This window comes from Melospiza melodia, chromosome 3 (genome assembly GCF_035770615.1).
Source record: "Melospiza melodia melodia isolate bMelMel2 chromosome 3, bMelMel2.pri, whole genome shotgun sequence".
Classification (NCBI taxonomy): Eukaryota; Metazoa; Chordata; class Aves; order Passeriformes; family Passerellidae; genus Melospiza; species Melospiza melodia.
In genome coordinates, this window is record NC_086196.1 from 16,590,793 (window position 1) to 16,608,569 (window position 17,777).

General features: G+C 42.7%; 1 protein-coding gene across 1 annotated transcript; it reads right to left on the reverse strand.

Annotated features, from left to right (window-relative positions):
- Positions 1-1,760: 1,760 nt before the first annotated feature.
- LOC134415327 (zona pellucida sperm-binding protein 2-like) lies at positions 1,761-12,536 on the reverse strand. Its single transcript, XM_063150559.1, has 19 exons — positions 12,449-12,536; positions 11,089-11,216; positions 10,264-10,407; positions 9,586-9,669; positions 8,829-8,996; positions 8,663-8,759; positions 8,348-8,571; positions 7,450-7,603; positions 7,161-7,369; positions 6,956-7,073; positions 6,603-6,808; positions 6,011-6,128; positions 5,289-5,458; positions 4,439-4,512; positions 4,233-4,360; positions 3,235-3,424; positions 2,682-2,823; positions 2,087-2,183; positions 1,761-1,780 (listed from the first exon to the last, which is right to left on the reverse strand). Exons 1-19 carry the CDS (start codon positions 12,534-12,536, stop codon positions 1,761-1,763), a joined length of 2,559 nt encoding a protein of 852 aa, XP_063006629.1.
- Between the last annotated feature and the right edge of the window lie 5,241 nt (positions 12,537-17,777).

Sequence of the window (17,777 nt, forward strand, 5' to 3'; positions counted from 1 at the left end):
GTTCTCACAGCAGTCTCTAAATGTTACACTTTTCCCCCACACAAATATAAGAAAGTGGCTCAGGCTCCTCAAGGCAGCCTGTGCTGTGCTGGTGAAGGCAGATGAAGGTTGTCGTTCACTCAGCTGGAGAAAACACTGCTTAACAGTCTAATTTCTTGGGGAGACACCGGGTTTCTCATTTGTTGTCAGCACGAGGTAAGACACAGGGAAGGCACCACACCACCTAAAGCTCCCATGGCTGTGCTCTCTTAGGTGCAAAACCCTGGCAGCACAGTAGAGGCGTCTCCCTTGATTTCTTAATGGGTTTTTCCTGCAGACGGAGCATTACCCAGTCCTCAGACCAGTGGGCTGACACAGGGGAAAGCACTGGGCACCAAGTCATTGATTTGTAAAATCTGCTGTCAGGCTTATGTGTTCTGCATTTTCCCACTATTCCCATGTTGATATTCCTCAATATCACAACTCTGTGGCTTCAGTCTTCACCTACAACAGGGGTAGCAAAATGAATCCTTCATCACAATAGCCTTCTCTGCTGGAAAACAGTCGTGACATGTTTCTCATCACAAAGCCCACAGAGATTTCTCCAGAAATGACAGCAAGACATCTACTATAGATATGCTTAGCAGGCAACTAAAAGACAAGACTTACATGAGCTGCAATTACAGCACAAACTGTTTAGTGGGGTCTCTGTACAGGTAGCAACAGAGATACATTTTTTCCTACTCCATGCTGTCTCACAAAGTGCTAATAGAGTCCGAAAACATGTTCTTGCTTGTTACCTTTCCCAGAAAGTTTCTCTTGTATAATTCTTCCTAATCTAAAGTAAAAAAGCAGACACCCATTATTGTGTATTTCCTTCTAAGGGATCAAGATTCATGCTAAGCAGTAACTTTCATTAGAACAGGAAAAATGTAATATTGAATCCAAACTCTTTTCACACCACTGTTCAGAGGCAAAGAGGAAACCAAGAAATTTTTTACCCATTAAAAAAACCAAAACAAAACACACAGAGGAAAATCTGACAGGAGCCCCTAAGCATCACATTCTCTAGGAAGGAAAAATCCTTAACACTTTGCAGATAGAGTCCATGTACTATCATTATTACTGTCACAAGTCTTTGCTAAAATTTTTTTCCTCATCTAATCCTCAGTGAGGATACTGAGCTAAGCAGTCACTGATGTTACCTGTGAGTTGTTTGACCCACCTAGGGAAGGAAACTTGACATTGCAGAGCCACAACACTCCTGCAAGAATTTCAGTTTAGAGCCTTCCTGTCAACAGCCACTACAGGATCAAGGATGTTCATCCCATCTTACTCCAAAAAACCCCACATTCTTTTACTGACATTAAGCTCTCCCAGTCCTTTGTTCATACAGAAGTTTAAAAAAAAAAAAAAACTTGACGTAATTTACAATTAAGTTCACACTTGTTGCCATCTTCCTCCCCTATTCCAAAACAGATGCTTCCAACTACAAAGGAACACAAGTTTCAGACATATTAGCTGAGCAGACTAGGTCAGATGAACACACAAAAGACTAAGAATTTAATGTTGTAGAGGATCAGAAAAGAACAATACAATAATTTAACTTAGAGTTACACCCAATATGGGTTAACTGACCCTTTTCTCCATAGACTCTGATAATCTATTTTCCCAGTAGATACCACAGAAACAATTTTACTTGTGAATCTGGGCAGCACGCTGTGGTTGCTTAGGCCACCTAACTGTGACTTCATAAAATGAAGTAGTTCTTGTTCAGTGTGTCAGAAGTTGGTGCATTCACCTGCAGGGAGAAGAGACGTACACACAAATCTGTTACCTTGCAGCAGCAGTACACTTGGTGTTCCAATAGTGAAATTTAAGACTGACACCAACCTGTCCTTATTGTTTTACTTCCTAAGAAGCACTGGTCCAGATGACACTTGCCCATGTGGATGTGCACTGTGGGCTGTAAGACATTTCAGCTTTTAATTCCCTGGACAGCATAACCTAGGACTAGAAGTCTGCAACCTGGCATGATTAGTGAGAGCACGTGCCAAATTGCTGAGCAAAAACACAGGAGAGAGTAGAGACATGTCTGTTTTCTTACCAAATCTGTGTTTCCCAGGATTGCATCTCCTTGGACAAAAGAGGTCTAAAGGCTGTTGCTTAGTATTGCAGATCACCACACTGCAGTGGAAGTACAACTACAAGACAAGAATATTTAGATTATTTAGGGAAGTCTTATTTGGAATCCAATGTGTACTGATCCCAAAGGATATGAAGATTGTGTCAAGGTGGGGTGGCCTCTTCTCCCAGGCAACTAGCGACAGGACAAGGGGAAAATGGCCTCATATTGCACTAGGAACAGTTCAGCTTGGGTATTAGGTAAAAGTTTTTCACTGAAAAAGTGACAAATTGATGTGGCACTTCATAATATTTACTTAGTAGGCATGATGGTCAAAGATTAGACTTGAGAATCTTGGAGGTCTGTTCCAACCTGAATGAGTCTATAATTTTGTGAACCGAACAAAAGTGGATGGCCTTTATTCATCCCTGGGAGGGTGTTATGCCTTCAAGGAGGTGTCCAGCAGCCCCAGGCAGCACTGGCCAGCTGAACCCTTACACAGCATTGGCTGCATGCATCACCCTGGGCTCACCCGACTGGACTGCCAACAGCTCATGACAGAACAGAGACATCTGACCTGCTCTTGTGACAGAGATGTGCCCTGGACAAAGGTGAACATCCTCACTTCAAATCTCTTGAGGTGCTGGGGAAATTTTACTCTGAGGCTGTAATTAACTTCGTGGAAGACAGTTCTGTAGGAGTCTTTGTTGTTTTCACACCTGTTTGGAAATACATGAGAGGAAATGTATTTGATCTAAACCTTCAACCAGATCTTCAAACACAGCCAAGAGATGAAATACAGCAGAGCTTCCCTCTCCATTTTCCTTGGGCTGTAGGGGAATGAATAGGATCTCCCCAGTTCATGATCCCTGCCTTTGCCCACAGTCAGGGTTGCTTCTTGCTCTTTATTTCCAGCCAGAACTGTTAGCTAGAAGCACTTCTGGCCCCCCACATGACCTTCTGGCCCCAGAAGGCACAGCCATTGTGCTGACACCAACACATGCCCCATAGATTAGCAGTAATTGCCTCCAAGGTGACCTCTGCCACTTGCACCTCTGCCTTTTCCTCCCACCTGAGGTCAGCACCCTGTGCTGAGCAGTTACCAAACAGAGGAGGGAAGCCTTCCTCACCCATGTATAAGGATGTGCCACTGGGGGAGGCTGTCCTGGCTTTGGGAATTGGTAGCCCAACAGTCATCCAGGTTTAGGTCCAGTCTTGCATCTTTAGGCTGGAGCAGTTCAACTTCAAAATACAGAGCCTCCCTCAGGTATTTTACCACAGGATATTCTGATTCCTGGTAGGGCTCTGAATAGGATTTCTCTGCAAGAGAGTATTGATATTGGGAGCTTCCTTTTTGTGGAGGAAATATTCACAACCTTTCTGCTTCACTCTTTTTTCCACTACCATTTACTCTGGTACAGTAATACTAAAACCTGGGACAGCATACAAATGTCGAGAATTGGGGATAGAATGGCAAGAGAGCAAGATCAGCCATGAAAGGAAAAATCTCAAACATATTCCCCAGCTCTGAGGATTCAAAAATTAAACACTCCTTCTGCAAAAAGCCATTAATATTGTTATTCAAAATTGTAGTTATTGTTATTCAAAAAGGTAGTGAGAAGGGAAAATTAATTAAAAAAAAATCATAATGGCCATTCCAGTAATCGTGAGTGTTTGGTTCAGGCTTCAGTTAACCCTTTATGCTGGCATAGGTACCACTTTAAAGCAGTATCTTTGACAGGTTACAGCCATTGCAGGGAGTTGCTGAACCTACTCAGCAACACTTCAGGAGCTCATAGGACAGAGAAGGTGGCATCACATTCACTACACAAAACTTACATCATGCCCAGACAAAGCAGGAAATCCATACATGTGTCAGTGATGCTAAGTCTGCTCCTCTACTGATATTTGACCATTTGTGTCAAATTTTGGAAGAGGAAAGTCCCGTCAGAGGCCTTAAAAATTTTCCTCTTCATCCTTTGATACAATTAAAAGTCATCTGAACATGGTGCTGGGGAACATTTTCTACACTGCCCTGCTTGAGCAGAGTGGATGAGCAAGATTAATCTCAGGTCCTTTCTGGCCTCAGCCATTCAGTGATTTTATAGAGTCTAATCATAGTTGTTACCTTTGAAAAGCTTCAATGAAAGGGCGAGACAGCCAGACCCTGGCTGAATACTGGGTGCTGGGTTCTTCTTGGATTCATATGGAGCATCAGCAGTATGCTCGACTGGATACAAGCAGAGAAATTTCAGTCTGAAAGAAAGGGTTCAGCATTAGATGTTTTGCAGCCAAAATAACATGTACAACATTTTGTTAGGGAATGACACTTACTGGTATATGGGAATATCATCGCCAGGTCTGAAATAGAGTACCTCGTTCTCATATGTCACAGTTGTGCTGTTGAACTGAAGGATGTACATCATTACAAACAGGACAGTCACATTACAGTCTGATTTGTGTTTGGCACATTGTCTACATCCCTCTGCTTGACTGCCAGATTGCACTAAGCAGAGTATGCTTACAAATAGGCAGAAATTACAAGCCAAAAGCCCAATGCCCACTGAACTAAAGCTGACCATAGGTCACAGCTGTGCCATAGTCAAGAAGAAAGTTTATTAGCTTGAATGTGACAGAGCACCCTAGAAAGGGAGTGCATGGGTCCTGAGAAAAAGAACAGTTAAGCTTATTTATTGAATCAGCGAGTAGAAGGAAATACAGCAATGCAGAAACAAACTGCATTTATGATGATCTGAATTTAGGCACGTTCTGATTATTTGCTATTTCATTTGTTTTCTATTTTTACAGTATTTGGTGGTAGGAATAGTACCCACTCTAGTCTTTGGGCATGTAGTCGTTAGCAATATCCAAAGAGCTTCTGCAAGGCACACAAGTACATTTGATCAGCATAAACTCCCATTCAAGCCAACCATGAAACAATTCAGAGGTGTCAAACTGAAGGCAAGTTTCAGAAAGCACCTCTGATCTTGAAAAAACATTTTTACCACTCAGTAAGAAATTCTGCTCAACTGAATTTAGTAAGCTCAGAAAGAGCATAGATGTACTACTGTGCTAGTTTAAGCTGCGACTTCCACGCAGCTTTGAGCTCATCTCTGAAATTCTGCCAGGTCCAGCAATAACCCTACCCCAATGCAGAGTAAACTTGATGTGACCAAGTCCTCACCTTTCTACTTGTTCCACAAGTGTTGACATTGAACTTGAAGGTTGCAGTCCTCTCTGTCACTAGACTGGGCTTGCACTGTCTGTCCCTCAAGACAAGCAGAGCAGTGTCCAGATCTTCACCACCTACTAGTTTGATTGCAGTAATAATCACAGTGCCATTGGGCAGGCACTCTGAAAGAGAAATATACATTTTCACAAAAATCAGGATTCAACCTCCTCTTGTAGCCTAACAACAAAGTTCCGAATGGATTTGCTGGCAAATTCTTTTGGCAGCCCACAAGGAGCTCTCACTCTCTTCAAAAGGATTTTTCTAGCCAAGATATTCCATACATTTTAATACTGATGAGTTGTTAAAACTCTTAGTATCTGGGATTCTGACATCTTTAGAATGACTGTTTTATATGCTGATTCTCCCCACATTCCACCAAACCCCTCCCCACCTCATTCAACTCTCAAAACAACCACAAAAACCCTTTACATAGCTTCTTGATTCTGGAGGTGTGTGGGGAAGTAGACTTTCCCACTTCCTTCCCCCATTCCTGTACTAGGCAGGATAGCCACTCCAACGTTTAATTATATCTGCCTTGTGGCAGAGTAACTGGTAGGAAATCTGACAAGCAGACAGAGTGCCACACAACTCTAAAACCTAGAAACATTTCAGACTGCATGGCTTAGTTTTGCAACTCAAATAGCATTAACAGCTAATCCCCAACATGCTATTACGTATTAGCTCTGAAGGTGAAAATAAGCAGGAAACTGAGAAATCTCTCCTCTGAGCCAAGGTGATGTCATCCTTCAAGGTTAAGTAGAATGAAGCCTTTATTGCAGAGGTATGAAAGCCCTAGAGATGACAATCACAGGTTAAACAAGAGAATACACACTGTTCAACTAAAGCATTCAAAAACTAAAGAGGGCAGGTTATCACAAGCCAAAGATAATGGTGCTTGAGCAAAGTCAGATCCACAGGATGTATTTAAACAGGATGTTTTTAATCCAGAAGCTCACAGGGTGAGCTTTTCCAGTTGTTTTGCAGAAGAATGCAATACAAACTCCACTGCATGTGTAGTTGTCCTTAAAAATGCTCAGCCGTACAGTAAATGCAGAACACGTTTCTTTTTTTCTTGCCCATTTCTGCCAACATTAACTACGGGAAATTAAGGTTTTCTTACAAGGGCAGAAAATAATCCTCCATTATACCTTAGGAGACTATTTCAAAGAGAAGTTTTATTTTGCTTTCAACAATATACTGTGTCTTGTTGATATCTCATAGCTAGCTAGAACATGCCTTTCAATTGCTACATGTTGGCAGCCTTACCTCATAGCTCACATGGGGAGAAAGGAAAGGGACAGAGATTGCCAGGTGAGTGCCATTGTCCCTCAGAATGTAATTGTACTTCTGTGCAGCCTCTTGGGTCAGGTGCCAGTCTGAGATGAAAGGGAGCCAGTTTTGGTCCACATTCCCACGAGTGACAATGAGATGAAGGTTCCTCCCATCACAAAACCCTGTGGCACTGGGCAGTACTGCAAAACAACCAAGAGTCAGCAAGCTGCCATCAATTTAGTGCAGCTCCCTGGGCCTGGCAGCATCCCTGACTGAAATCAGCCCAGCTCACAGCCAGAGTTCACAGCCAGGTTGGTGCAGTTTTGTCTAAGTTCCAGCAAGTTTACCTGCATCTTTCACAGCTGACAGTGCAACTACTGGGACAACAAAGGTCTCACTTGATGGATAGGTGATGAATGTGAGTGTGACATTCAGGGTGTAGGCTCTCATGTCCTCTCCCATGTACTAGGAAAATCATATTTAGACATGAAAAATCACCAAATGATACCATCATTTCTATACCATGGGATTCTGCAGTGCCTTAGTACACACCTCTTTTTTAACACTTGGTGCATCAAGTGAGACTTGTAGTACATATGCTTTGCTTCCATTAGCATAGCTGGTCCTGTGTATTAGGTAGCCATGCTGAACAGCTTCGGGTACAGCCACAACAACCCCTTCAATGGTTAAGTTCAAAAGCTCTGCATCTGGGAGGAATGTTCCCACTGTAACATTCATTAGTCCTGCACTCAGATTTAAATCTGAAAAGGAAAAAAATAGCATTTAAGCTCTTAACCTTATGTACTAAAACCTTTGGTAAATTCAATGTTCAGATACTTACTATTGGTTATAGCAACTTCTGCTTGTTCAAATGGTGTTTCTATTTCCTTGATGATAGTATATTTAGTTAGTCCCCATTTGTTATCTTCCCACTGGTGTTCCAAGAGCAGGTTGATGGTGTATTTTACTCCAAACTGTCCATTGCTCACAGAAGTCTAGAATTCAAATCAGTACCCTTTAGTATGGCTTGATTTTGCATTAAAGTTATGTTGGAGCATCTCAAGGTCAGCTAAATCTACAGCCCCAACCAACTGCCCTTTTTGCTCAGGAATCCTGAACTCTGGTATCTCTGTTTAGATTATCTCAGAATACTCAGAAGACTTCCTTTAGAAAATTATCTCCCACTCCCCAAGATTCTAAGCAGCAGGGGACTATTTCACAGTGAATAGGGTTGCTTATGCAACCTCACCAGAAGTTCAGTTGCTACATTTGTCCAGGACTCAGTTCACCCCAAGCAGCTAGATTTAGATGTGTAGTCCCAACCCATCCAAGAGCACATGGTCTGCTGGACTAATGGGTTATTCCCACTCTCTTAAGTGGTTTGTATGAAATACAACAGAACCCATCAATGCTTTACAATCCAGTTAGAACCATCTCAGAGGAGTACGACATCAGGAATAGGTGAAAGCTCCATGTTAACCTGAGTAATTGATGAATCAATAGTTCTGTGTAGGGTTCTGTCTACCAGCGCTTGCAAGAAAAGAAATTCTTCATAAAGTGGTGATTACAAATACTATCTTTGGTCAGGGCTTCTGGAGTTTTTAACAAATCCTTTGTTCTCTCTCACTCCTATCTTGCATTTGAAAGGCACAAGATGAAGAATTATTCCTTATCAGAAAACAAAGATACATCCCAGAATATTGCTTGCATATTACAGGCACCTAATATAAGTAACCAACCTTGTAATAACCACCTTCTGCACCTATTGGAATCTTCATTGTAATTGTTGTTAACTCATTCAATAACACGTATTTCCTGGAAGCCATTTCCTTGGCAGAGAGCCTGTGTAGATCCACACCAGCTTCCACAAGCACATCCTTAAAGCCAGTCATTCCAGCAGACAGTGGTGGAATATACTTTGGAACAGTCCAGGTGATTGTTTTGTTTGTGTAGTCCACACCATCTTAGGGACAAGAGATGAAAGCTTTCAGCTCACTGGTTGTGATTCTGTCCCTGTACATTTTGGCATTGGAGCATGGTACCACACTCCTTACCTACAGGACATGCCACAGCAGTATCCACCATCAGGATCACCCACTGGTATTTGTAAAACATACTTGATCTCAGCACAGAAAAGGTAATTCCTTGATCCTGTAAGGAAGGAATCTGGTTAGACCTGCACAGCCTGGCAGGCTGTTGGGCCAGAAGGAGCACACCAACCTCGACCAGCTGAACTTGGGCAGCAGTGTATGGCACTCGCAGAAGAACCCTGGAGTCTGAGGCGTTCAGTCCATAGCCTGCACTCCAAGCATTGCTCATGAGCAGAGCCCTTTTTTCTTCTGGCTGATGAAATACTATTTGCCATAGTGAGGCTTCTTCTGCCTTTGCCTACACAGAGAAATGTATCAATAGTTTAAACATAATGTTAAAAATAACATATTTATAGCATTGAATTATTTACTGCGTTGATTTGCCCAGCAGTTTTGTTGCCTTACTTTGAACTTTACTAGTGGGATATCCCTCCAGCTTTTCCCACCTCATGCGTACAGAAAACTTTCCATATTAAGAGCAACAGAGAATAACCAATGGCACTAACTGCACTGCTGAAGACTCTGCACATACAAGAATCCAAGAAGAAAAAAGCCTCTTCACAGTTTTATGGGCCATGGGATTTTAGTTTGGTTTTTTTTTTTTTGTGCAAAAGACAAGCTAAAACCAAAAACAATCTCTTAGTTTTAGTTTTTGCTAAAACTAAAACCAAAACAATCTCTTGCCTGCGGAAGACTTGATTTTTTCCTTGGAGACATAGCCTACAACTGTACTTCTAATCTATAAAAATATACTAAACCACTTGATACAAAAGTTCTGTTATTGTTACTTAAGTACTTTTTGATAGTACTGCCTGGTTAATGAAAAGAAAGATAGTTGTGCCAGAGGTAGCACTAGCTTTTGCTAGAAAGAAAACCCGTAGTTTTACTTCTGGAAATACAAGAGCCCAGTCCTCAGGTTCATCTTGAACAAAGTCTTTTATGGTCTGTGGAAACTCCCTCCTGACAGAAACCTGAGGAGAAAAAACATCTGTAAGGGGTTTGCTGATAGCACTTATTTCCTTGTCTTCAACACCCTACAAGCCTTTTTCAAGGGAAACCAGAATTTCCTAGACAGAGATGCCACCATGCCTGGTGATTCACCTATAATCTGCTTAGTTTAATTTTCTTTTTATTTTTCCACCTATCTTCTACTTTCTATTTCCACTTAAGACCAGAGTTTGTTCTTGACTCCAACATCCTCTTCCAAGAGGAGTCCATTTCCCCTTCTGCATTCCTCCCCAGCAGGCAAACTTCCTTCAGGAGGTATACATTCTCTGTTGTCTCAAATAAGATTTATTGGGGCAACACTCAAGGAGTTCAATCTACAATCTTAACCTTTTTGATGTGATTTTACAGCTTTATTAACTATTACTGCTAATATAACTTACACAATCAAAATACAAATGTGTCAGTTAAGATGCATATTGTGCACTCACTAACAAGCTGCTCATGATGAGGCAGTCTGAAGCTGACAAAATTCTAGGAATATGCATTGGAAACACAATCTAAGAGAGCATCTTGCAGTACCTACCTCTTTACTTCTAGCACTTCCCATAAGTACTTACCTCCATGTAGTTATTTTCACATTTTATCTCTCTGGGACTCCACAGACCATAATGGCAACTTGCACTTTTCAGATGAGTTGTAGCATTGCTCATATCAGGAGTGTAAGATGCTTTGATTTGTACAGTTACTGTGAACACATCTTTCTGTGTGGGCAAATGGAACATTTGCCTGTTAGACTGCTTTTCCCTAGCTGGGCACCACCCATCCTAGTGACTTTAAATTAAATTACAAAATACACCCACCAGTCTCTGCACAAAAGAGCAAGGCCATACTGAAGCATTATCACTTGCAATTTCATTAACTGCACAAGATATATGCACATAGGTGTATTGCTACACAGCAACATAAATATTTTGGGCAGCAGGTTTCTTCCTTTTGCACAGTCCCAGAACTGAACAATAAGAAAATAAACAAACAAACCTAAGAGATAGCTGATTTTGTGGTTTATGACATAGTTGAAGTGAGCCAGCAACCAAAGTTTTAGTTTTTACTGTGAAGTGCCTCAAGACATTAAATATTGTTGGGGCAGAGTGCAACACAGCTGCCAGATGCAATTCCATATTGTAATCCACAGGAAAATAGTTGCCCTTTAAGGACACATGTGATATACTTCATGTGTTCTTCTGTACATGGTACTCCAAATGGCAGTACCATGGAATATTCTCAGACCTCTGGATACATTTGAAGAAAATGATATTATTCTCTGCTAACAGATACTCAACACATTATGACGCCTCATTTAATGTCCATTATTAATTCATTAATTTCTCACATAAAGTTAGTGTACAAGAGCACTGTAGTCAAAGTGTCTGTAACAGACTCACCTCCAAGTGAGAGTGGCAGCTCAGTGCAGAGGCACGGAGCTGAATGCTCCTGCAGGTGGTGTGAGTTACTGTATAGCCACACTGGGCTGCCATGGCCTCATCCAGCTCCCAGGCTGTGCCAGGCTGATCTACAGGCAAACAGAGAGCAAAGAACTGTGTTAACTGTACTAACAAGTACAACTCCTGCTCTGCTAACTCCTTGAGAAACCTGCTCTGGCATAAGGATTCAGCTGAACTTGCTGTGATACAGCCCAGCTGTATTTCCTGGGCTCAGAGGATTGCAAAGTGGGGAAAGAGCTGTGGCTAAGTGTAAAGAAAAAAAGAGTGGTAAAATTACAGGCACACTGAGACAGGAAACACTTGCAGCTGAAGCACTGGAGATGGAAAAAAAACCCAAACCACCAATATGGTGACCAATGACAACAGCAACATCAGGACCCAGACCTGTGGCCGGTGCAGTTCATATTTCTCTGATGCCTGCCCAGCGCAGTCTCTTCAGGAGACACACCACCAGGATGTTGAACACACTAAAGATTAGCTTGGATGTTTTGAGTATACAAACCATTTTTATGATTTTGAGCTTTTTAGTGTTTTGCGTTTTAGTTGTTTTGGGTTTTTCCTTAAAAAAAAATCTCTTTATGGTTTAAGATATATGTATCCCAGCTACAGAGCGTTTTTGTGTGTGATGTCAGAACAAAGAGCACGTTTTAAGTGGATTTTGACACAAAACCCACTTCTAGAAAAATGGATGGCATGGAGAGCTTTTTCAAGGCCAAATTTACATTTATACATGTAATCTTAAAGCAGGTGTTTATATCCCAAAAGTATCATCACTGTGCCCTTCCAGGGCACTCTGTGATGCTTTTCACAGAAATGTACCACTTGCTGACTACTAAGTCCATAGCTAGAGGCCCCAGCTAATTTTTCTTAAAACTTCATTAAGTATACGACTCCACCAAGCTGAAGCCACTAGTACAAAAATAAATAATGTTGTGCCAGCTTCAGCTAGTGAATTTTCAGAACAGTATGTGTGCTGTTAACAAAAAACATTCTTATAACAAAGAAAACTCATGAGATCCAGCTTTAACATGCCTAGAAACTACCATGTGCATTTCAATTTGAGCCCAAAATCAAGTCTGATCATGGCTAAGGTATCAAAAAAACAAGTCAACAACATAGATTACTCAGAAATCAAGGTAGCAGTTTGGTTTACTTACAATGAGATCCAGCCTACTAAGCTCTATAACAATAGAATAATCTAGCATTGTATCCAGGGAATTCTAGTATAGAAGCACCTCAGAGTATTTGAAACATTTTACCATATGTAATTCTCTCACCAAGTTCTTCTACATCAACTTACCAACAACAAAAAGAGATAAGTATTTGTCTTCAAAGTATTCTGCACTCAGTGTTATCCTCAGGAAGTCCCCCAAGCACTCTGAACTCATGGGTCCTGTGTTGGATGTATTGAAAAGCTGGTAAGATGGGGATTCAAAATAAAATACAAACAAATCTGCTATTTCCCAGATTGCTTTGTAAAGTCAGTGTTGTGACAGTCATACATCTCTGGTCAGGAGAGGTGAGAGGTTGTGTTTATACTGGCAGTAATTCCAGGAGAAAAGCCAGCTCCAAAATTAGTATCCTATTAGTAATGGCATTCAATGATTTGGCAATGCCACCTGCAACAGCCGGTAATGGAAATAGAATTTTGGAACATGGTCAAAAAGGTACTACATTGGCTGCCCCAATCTGAACACCTCAGATGAAGTAAAACAAAATGTCAAAGTCCCACGCACTCCTGAAAAGAGAAAAAAACCCAACCTGTAAGCCAAAAAAATTCCAACCAACAAAACACTACAAACCAACCACAAAATAACCAGAAACTTCCACCTGTACCCCTCTATTCAGAAGAGCCAAAAGTCAGTTTGGGTGGAGAGCAGCCACATAAGCTGTGCCCTTCCATCAGCCTACTCTGGTCACTTGCCCAAGTACCAGGACCAGAAGCCAGCTGGCTCAAACTGGGAAAGGACCACACAGGAACAGAGAAAATGGCTTGAACAGCTCCAGTCCCAAGCTATCACCACAGCATAAACCAGGCCATGGCTCCCAAACCTCTTCCAGGCAGGAGGCAGGAACACAGTGTCCTAAGTGCAGGACTAGAGAAGGCCTCTTGTTTGACATGCACATCTGATAAATGGGGATTTGCTGCCTCAACGGGAGTTTCTATGGCATCATGAGCTAACACTAGGTAGACCTTTTATGATAATGGTGCATTTTAGGAGCTGAGAGGATTCTTTTTCCTAGAGGGTTCAGCACCATAGGCTGACATTTACTAGTGCTGCAATTCCTATGTCAGAGATGGTCACTCTGAGGAGCACAGACAGATGCTGGTGAACATGACCCTATTCCACCCACACTCCAAGCTACCAACTAGATAATTGCTCCAAGTGGGATAAAACCTATTTACTTTGATCTGTGGGGACGGCCAATGCATTTCATACAGGACCCACAGTGAGTAGGGCAGACAGTCCTAGAAACAGTTCTCTGCATCTGCTGCTCCAGGACCAGGTCTGTTTTGTAAGGAAAGACTTTTGGCTAGGAAAACTGTTTCCTCTAAGATGAATCACTGCTATCTTTATACTATTTTGTCCTGATTTTGGCTGAGATAGAGTTCATTTTCTTCCTAGTAGCTGGTACAGAGCTGTATTTTGGATTCAGTGCAAGAATTATGCTGATAACACACTGAAGTTTTGGTTGCTGCTGAGCAGCACTTAGCACCAAGCCAAAGACCTTTTAAATGGCTCATGCTTTGTCAGGGAGGAGCTGCACAAGAAGCCAGGAAGTAGCACTGCCAGGGCAACTGACCCGAACTAGACAAATGTATATTCTATACAATAGACTGTCGTGACCTGTATATAAACTGGGGGAAATTGGCTGGAGGCACCAATCACTGTTTGGGGACAGACTGGGCATCAGTTGTAATGAGTGACTATTGTGCATCACAAATTTTTCTTAGGCTTTATAACATTAAAAAATAAAATTATAATTAGTATTTTTATATTTTACTTGGTTGCAATTATTAAAATATTGTTCTCAATCCTTGAGGCTTTTCCTGAGTCTCCTCCCCATTCTGCTGGAGTGGGAGGGGACAAGGAATGAGCAAACAGCTGCCTTGTACTTAGCTAGATTAAATTATGATAAAAGACCTTAGATACTGTATGGAGACTAACAACAACTATACTCAAGAGAATAAAAATAAATTCCTTATTAATTCATCAGTACTAGTTACCAGAGTGAGGAAAGGTAGAAACATTTGCTTAATATAGTGACACATTAAATTAAAAAATGCAGTTTCCAGCAAATCCTTTCATGTTAAAAATGTCACAGAAAAACATGCAAGTAAGGCTGCCACAAGAGCTTCAGACTCTTCTAAAGCACATATATAAGCCTAGATAACACTTATGGAAAAGCCTGCAAACTGATGCGAAATCAGTTTGCAGCAACATTACCTTGTGTCTCTTGAGTCCATACCCCAGAAAAAAATATCACTATTAGTGATAACCTATAAGAGAAGACAGGGATTAGCAGCAGTTTCAGCTGTGACAAGTTGATAACAAATTTCTTGCTCAGAAAGTTCTCCTCAGAATATTAAATTAGCCTTAAGTTTAGGCCAATAGTTCTAGACTAGGCAATTGGAAAAATGAATTTTCCTTAGTAATCATTAGAAAATTAGGGAAGATAAACCAGAAAAGTGAATACATTTAATGCCTTAAGTAAGATCATTTATGTTAAGTAGTCATAGAGCTCTCACCTCTGCACCAAGTTCAGCTTCATCATTCACTTGCTCAGCCTCTATGTGTGGTGCTTTTTCCTTTATAGTACCACACACACACAAAAAAAATCTCCTTTCACAGTTTTGCATAGAAATGAAAGCCCTTCTGAGTTTTCAGTCTTGGGTTAAATAGAAAGGCTGCCACATTTATATTGATGAGACCCTTTTTCAGCTGTTTATCCTCCTAATTATGAACATGTAATTCACATCACCTGCTTATTTGTTTCACTGATTGAATCTGCTCCTACTTGGTTCCCAGGTCTCTCTATTTTTATGTCTGTCAGCTCCTAACTATCAAGTTCTCAAGACTCATTTGGTTAGAGCAGGTTGCTAATAATGCCAAAGTTGTGGGTTTGATTCCCCCTATGGGATATTCACCTAAGAGTTGGACTTGATGATCCTTGTGGTGTTCTTCCTACTCAGAGGTATTCTGTGATTCTGTGAAATTGGTGCTGTTCTGATAAAGCACAAGGTAATCCATCATTTTGCAGCTACTGTGCTCTTGTGTGCTGGGTTGACCCTAGCTGGATGCCAAGTGTCCTCCTCAGCTAGACAAGGGAGAGAAAATATAAGGAAAGACTCTCGGGCTGAGATAAGGACAGGGAGAGATCAGTTAACAGTGACTGTCTTGGGAAAAAAAATTAGACTTGGGATAATTAATCTAATTTACTGCCGATCAAATCAATGTGTGATAATGAAAAATTAAAACTAGATCTTAAAAGTACTTTCCCCTTACCTATGCCTTCTTTCTGCACTCCATTTCCAATTTTTCTCCCTCTTCCCCACCAGCAGCACAGGACAACAGAGAATGGTGGCTGTGGCCACTCCCTTCTCCTTAGGGGAGGATTCAGAATCCCAGAATCACCAGGGTGGAAGAGGCCTTTAAGATCATTGAGTCCAACCCAGCCCTAACACCTCAACTAAACCATGGCACTGAGTGCCACATCCGATCTTATTTAAACACATCCAGAGATGGTCACTCCACCACCTCCCTGGGCAAACCGTTCCAGTACTTTATCACCCTTTCTGTAAAAACTTTTTCCTAATATCCAACTTATATTTCCCTTGGCACAGCTTAAAATGCTGTTCTCTGGTTCTGTCACTTGCTGCTGGGAGAAAGAGACCAACCCCACCTGGCTACAGCCACCTTTCAGGAAGCTGTAGAGAGTGATACGGTCACCCCTGAGTCTCCGTTTCTCCAGACTGAGCACCTCCAGCTCCCTCAGTCGTTCCTCACAGGGCTTGTGTTCCCCTCATCAGCCTCGTTGCCCTCCTCTGGATGCACTCAAGTGTCTCAATGTCCTTCCTAAACTGGACTTCTCACAATCTTCCCCTCTGCCACTCCCATAGAAATCTGTCCTGTGTGAACTTTTCTGACATGAGTCCTTCCCACAGGCTGCAGTTCTTGGCAAACAGCTCCAATGTGGTCCCTCCCATGGGATGCCGTCCTTCAGGAAGAGACTATCCCCCACAGTGCCAGTCAGAAAATCTTCTCCAGTGTGGGCTCCTCTCTCCATAGGCCACAGGTCCTGCCAGGAGCCTGCTCCAGCAGGGGCTTCCCACAGGGTCACAGCCTCCTCTTCAGGCACCCACAGCTCAGGTGGGATCCTCCTGCAGGTGAATCTCTCTGATCCCAAGGACCTCTGGGGGCACAGCTGCCTCACCATGGGCTGCACCAGGGGCTGCAGGGAAATCTCTGCTCTGGCACCTGGAGCACCTCCTGCCCCTCCAGGGTCTACAGGGCTGCTGCTCTCACATGTTCTCACTCCTCCTTCCTGGCTGCAGTGGCATAGGGCTTTCTTTCCCCTTCCTAACTCTGTTATGCTAGAGATGCTCTCATCATCCCCGATGGGCTCAGCCTTGGCCAGCACATGTGTCCTGGAGCTGGCTGGAATTGGATGTTGGACATGAGGGAAACTTTTGGCAACTTCTCACAGAAGGCACCCCTGTCGTCCTCCTGCTAGGAAGATGTTGTTACCCAGAGACAATTCGTCCTGTCTCCTCTGTGGAGGATTTTGCATAGCCTTCTCTGGACAGCTGAAGTCTGCCAGAAGCAAATGAATAAAATGCAGTTTTAAGGCAATTGGGTTAACAAAATAGGAAGAAACAGCTGACCTTTAAAATAAGAGGTCAAAACTAACAGTAAAAGGGAACATAGCTAGAGACTGATGAAGAACAAAATGAAGAAACTATCTTATTGGGGGATGCGTAGAACACCTAGAGTGGAAATGATCCTCAAATTTGGAGAAAATTAACCCAATGGAGAAGTGAATCTGAACACAAACAGATCTGAGAAAAGGACCCCGGCTTTGCTGCATGCTGAAGGCAGAGAAGTTACACCTTGGGCCCTGAGTCCAGGAGAGTGACAGTATCCCACCGTGTGAGCAGGAGTGCACTCTGGTGACCTGATGGGACCAGGTGAGTGACGTGTGTGACCAGGATGCTCCTGGGGCTGCTGATGCTCAGAGCATGGCCAGGTCACACAGTGAACAAAGGGGTTATTGTGGTGTCTGTTCACATTGTCTGTGAGTGCTGAGCACTGCAGGTGCTCGCCAGTGTTTCCTAGGGAGTGCTCAGAATTGCCTGCATCCCTCTCTCACTGCGTTTCGGATCGAAATGAACCTTATACTGGGGATACTCCTGTCCTGGGCTTATGCCTGTGACATTCGGGGTTTGCTCCTCCCTTTGCCCATGAGAAGGCTGCAGGAGCCGCAGAGCCGGAGGGTTTATTTGTAATGAAGCCCGATGTCCTGGAGAGGGAGCCGCAGGATCGCCCGGCCGCTCCCTCCGCTCCCGGCGCCTTCCCGGCAGCGCAGCCCGGGCGCGGGAGCTGCTCGGGGCTCGCTCTCGGTCCCGA